The sequence below is a fragment of the Helicoverpa zea genome, chromosome 23 (genome assembly GCF_022581195.2).
Source record: "Helicoverpa zea isolate HzStark_Cry1AcR chromosome 23, ilHelZeax1.1, whole genome shotgun sequence".
Classification (NCBI taxonomy): domain Eukaryota; kingdom Metazoa; phylum Arthropoda; class Insecta; order Lepidoptera; family Noctuidae; genus Helicoverpa; species Helicoverpa zea.
The window spans coordinates 10412501-10417500 of NC_061474.1; the positions used below are offsets into that span (position 1 = coordinate 10412501).

Consider the following 5000-nt stretch of genomic DNA (forward strand, 5'->3'; position numbering starts at 1 on the left):
ATACTCTTTATCACATACGATCTATTTGCATCTGGCTTACATAAATCTTACTTTTAACTTATAACTTGTATAACTAACTTGAATAACATTACAAAGTTTGGGTACTTACTTTCTATTAATCTTTATTTAACATTTTTATTCTTATAGTCTATACGTACTACTTGGTTACACTTAGGTTACAGGTATGACACTTAGATCATCTTGCTTACATAATTCACATAATTTCTAACGTGGTTTTTAAATTCACAGTAAATTTTTAAATTAGGTATATAGGCGCCCGGAGGCGCGCTGACTGTCACCAGCGAGCGACGAAGGGGCGGTAGGGGCATTCTTATGTTTTTGTAGGTACATACCTAATTTTGTTTATTTACTTCACTTATTATTTCACATACTCGTGTCTTTCTTGTAAGTTCGTTACTAAGTTACTACGTTATTTAACTATCCATCTGATTATTCAAATTTTGTGGTATATGTGTTTGTACCTATACATGGTTGTTATTTTATATGCTAGTTAGGAATATTTGGATACAACCGCAAGGTTATGGCCTCGTTTTGTTTTGTGGTTTGCTCACATGTATTTTACCTATATGTGTTTACTTTCTTTGTATATTTGTATTAATAATATATATATAAACTTATTTTATATATATTTATTACTTTTCTTAAGCTGTTTTTATATATAAAACATCTTTGTTATTGTTGGTTTTGTGTGTTCCTGTGTGTTTCGATATGTATGTATATATTCACTATATATTTTCCATATCGTGTTTTGATTGTATTTTGTTTGTCCGGTTTCCGTGTGTCTGTTTTTACCACATTTTATAGTGTTGCAGTGTTTATTGTACTCCCGGTTTGTGTAATTGTATATGGTTTGTGTGTTTATGTGTGTAATTCTGTGGGTGATGTGTGGTGAGTCAAACGTACATCGTTGTTGCACGAGCCAGGTAGTCCCATTTCTTGCGAATGGGGCATTCGGCGCTGAAGGCATTGTGCTCAGTGTTCTGCAGCCTAGAGTGCGAGCAGTTGCAGCACCGCGGTTCGTTGCCCGCAATGAAATCTGCGCATTTCTCGCGCAGATGCGGGCCGCCGCAGTGACTGCACTTGTCCGCACTTTCCGTACAAAATTTCCGGCCGTGCCCGAATGCCAAGCATTTCGTGCATTGGATGAGCGGAGACTGGTCCTCCACTCTGACCCTTTGCAGGTCGAGGTAGAGGGCTCCAGCCTCCGTCATCCTCCGCCACACAACGGGAGCGACCTGGACAATGACGTGCGCGGTTTTGGGGTTTTTTGTCCGTTTTTTGAATTTTACGGTTGTTTCGATTTCTTCTTGTGATAGATCTCCGAATATTTCTGCATTTTGAATGTGAAGCGCCCTTATTAACTCCTCGTCGTCGCTTTGCAGGAAGACGTCCTTTAGGATGACGAGCGGATTTTTATTTTTTATATGTGTTACTATTAAACCTTTACCCCTACTTTCGATTGTTTGTTTAACCTTATTTAATTCTTCTTTTGTGTTGCACCCTAAGATGACGGTTTGATTTTTAGCTTTGCGCACCTTATTAATTTTTAGGCCAGTACTCCTGGCATCGACCGCCTTCTTCACTCGCTCGAGCACCTCGTCGGCAGTCTCCTGATTGCCTTCGAGAGTGACCGCCATCGAGTGAAGTGCCGGCCGGTACCCGGGTTTGGCTGCTGCGACGCTCGCGTACGACCTAGGCTCGGATGGTTGCTTTTCTTGCTTCGCGACTTCAGACAGCGCTGCTTTGGCAGCCGCGACATCACAGGCAATACCGTCGAGCTTCTCGTCGAGGGTTATCTGAGTGCGGCTCACCACCATGACGCCTTGCGTCGTCTGGTTGATGGCCGCCTTAGCCTCGTCGATTTTGTCGACGATCTTGTCGATGATGTCGTACCCGCCATCGTCACGCAGAGTCTTCTGTTCGTCGAAGCACAGCACCATCTTCTCCTCGAGCTTATTCAGCCGCATTTGCAGCTGAGTCTCGACATCTTCCAGTTTGTCAATGATGTGGACATCTTTTCCAGACGGCCCGACCGTACTGGGCGCCCGCGTCCTGGCTGCCGCTGCTTCTAGGCTGGTTACTCGCTTGCACAGCTCAAATAAGGCGCGGAGGCCCTTGTCAGACTGTACCTCCAGGAAGGTCTTGATGTCTTTTCTCATTTGTGGATATTCTTTGACCTTTGAGGGAATGTCCTCAAAGGTCTTCATGACTTCCTGAAGAAGTGTGTCCGTGGTTTTCGTCGCGTAGTCCTCCGTCCGGTATACCGCCATGTTATCCAGCGATCTCCTTTTCGATCTGGTCTCCGGATGAAGGTTTTAGCAGCGTCCTGCGCTGCTGCCGATGCAGTTGTAGATGCAGAGGGGCTGGGGGTAGCTGGTTTTGTGGCGGCGCCGGAGGTCGTCGGTGTGCGGTACATTGTGTTGCGTAGGTGTGTAGTGTATTTGTTGTAATGCGGGTTGTGTGTTATAATGTATGTGTGCGGTTGGCCTAGAGGGTGAGTCGGGGAACGTTGTCGATACGTCTATCTGACCCTGTATAGAGGGGTCAGAGTCGATGGGTGTATAGGTATTAAACAATGTAAATGTAAGTATAAAGTCACTAAAATATGTATTATAGATTATAACTTAATCTATTGTCTACTTAGGCTTTAAGACCTAAGGTCTACTATACACTATTTTAAGATTTAGGCATGAATTACAATACTAAATAAATAAATTTAACGTATAATAAAATAAAAATTTTAAGAAAAAACAAAAAAAAAAAAAAATTTGGGGGTAGGGGGGGGATCCAAATTATGGGGGGGGGGGTCCTCTTATAAGACTTCTGCCGTGGTGTCTTCGACACCACGAAGGCAAGATTTGAGGTCAGAAACGAGCTATCTCCCTTAGTTTAGGAGATATCAGGTTTTAAAGGATGTTATTTTGGGTGTGGGGGGGAGGGGGTCCAAACCAGGGGGGATGGACGTTTTATACCCGACTTTAACCGTGGTGTCTTCGACACCACAAAGGCCGGATTTGGGGTCAAAAATCGTCTATCTCCCCTGGCTTATGAGATATGATGATGGTAAAAGCATAACCTCCTTTTTTAACCTTGCCTGATATGTCGGGTAAATTGTTAACTTGTTAAGGAAGATAGCTCGGCTTCTACTGGGACCGATTTTGTCGAGAGTGGTCTTGTTTTAAAGCTCTTGTCGAATACTTTATTTTGCCCTTTGAATAATTGTAAAATATGTCACCCCTTTCGAACTACCCTGATTAGTTGATATCATTTAGGTATTTAGGGTGTAGTTTCGGCTAGCACGTGTTAAGCTGTGTAAGATAGTATTTTGCAAACATGTATAAGTGCCCCCTACAATATTTACGAGTTGTTTGCGAATTTCCTACCCCCTAGGACGTAGTTAATTTTTTATTATTTACAAAAATTTAGGTCTGTTTATTTCCTGTTCTATTGGATTTTCAGGATTTTTTGAAAACGTGGGGGATAGTTTTTGACAATGTTCTATCCTGTGCCGGTGTAAAAACTGGAGATTTGCTGTTATTTTCGAAGTCGATTTTCAGATCGCGATCTCGTAGTTAACTTTGTTGTGCGGTTTTATCCGTTTGTTTACAAAATCGTTAACTACTACCACGACCCGAATTTTGCTCCGAAAATTATAATTTAAAAACTAACTTACTCGTTAAGACCTAAGCTATCTATTAAACTAAGTTGCGTCTGCGCGCAGGGGTGATTTCACCCTCTTTTGAGGGGTTTTCTTGGTGACACCTTCCCACACTGACCGCAAAGGCCCTTGTTTATGTATTAAATTTAAATTAAAGTGGATTTTAATAATTGTGAACGATAAAGATACTATCAAAGTATAATAAACAAATGAAAAGTATTAGGATTTTTAATAATTACGGGGGTTAATTTAACAATTAAAAAGTTTTAATTATATACTGTATTTTATAATGGGAATTTTGAGAAAACTACTAATTGGAAAAATCTGAAAATTGGGGATAATGTAGACAAGGTGTTTAAATGTCTATTTAAATTTAAAAAATGGGGGGGTTATCAATTTACTTTTGTGGGAAAATGTCATCAAAGAAAATCACAATTTTGTCGAACTTTGATGGGCTGCAGCTCCGTCCAGCGTGGTCCGATTGTCTTGATTCCAGCACCAGGAGACTCGTCTTTCCAAGACGCGTCTTTTGGTATGTGACACGCCGTTCCAACTATGCCGGATGTCGAACCAGGTGGCACGTGGAAATTGTTTTTCTGGGGCTAAGTCGGCGCTTTTCCACCGGAAAAATCCCGGATGGTGTCCAGAGGACGGGGCTCCTCAAGCCGGTTGTTTTGACCCCAAAAAGTGGGGGGTCGTCGATCTCGTTGCTGCAGCGTTTGGAAAAAACACCAAAACTCACAGTTTTTTAAGCACCACTTTCACATACTTTCTCGATTTTCGGGCGGTTTTCACTTCTATGTTCTCCTCACTGAGACGCGTACGAGGATATATAGCACTCGTATATTTACGCGAAAAAACCTATTTTCCCGAATTTTTGCGACGGAGCGTGGAAAAAACGTGGCGCTCGCGGTGGTGGCTGCCAGCAGACTGGTTAGGTTAGGTTAGGTTAGGTTAGGTTAGGTTAGGTTAGGTTAGGTTAGGTTAGGTTAGGTTAGGTTAGGTTAGGTTAGGTTAGGTTAGGTTAGGTTAGGTTAGGTTAGGTTAGGTTAGGTTAGTTAAGTATAGGTTAGGTTAGGTTAGGTTAGGTTAGGTTAGGTTAGGTTAGGTTAGGTTAGGTTAGGTTAGGTTAGGTTAGGTTAGGTTAGGTTAGGTTAGGTTAGGTTAGGTTAGGTTAGGTTAGGTTAGGTTAGGTTAGGTTAGGTTAGGTTAGGTTAGGTTAGGTTAGGTTAGGTTAGGTTAGGTTAGGTTAGGTTAGGTTAGGTTAGGTTAGGTTAGGTTAGGTTAGGTTAGGTTAGGTTAGGTTAGGTTAGGTTAGGTT

At 42.0% G+C, this 5000-nt stretch overlaps 1 protein-coding gene across 1 annotated transcript; it reads right to left on the minus strand.

Annotated features, from left to right (window-relative positions):
- Positions 1-914: 914 nt before the first annotated feature.
- Positions 915-2291, minus strand: LOC124641745. The gene has a single exon (XM_047179912.1). It carries the CDS (start codon positions 2289-2291, stop codon positions 915-917), a length of 1377 nt encoding a protein of 458 aa, XP_047035868.1.
- Positions 2292-5000: the final 2709 nt, after the last annotated feature.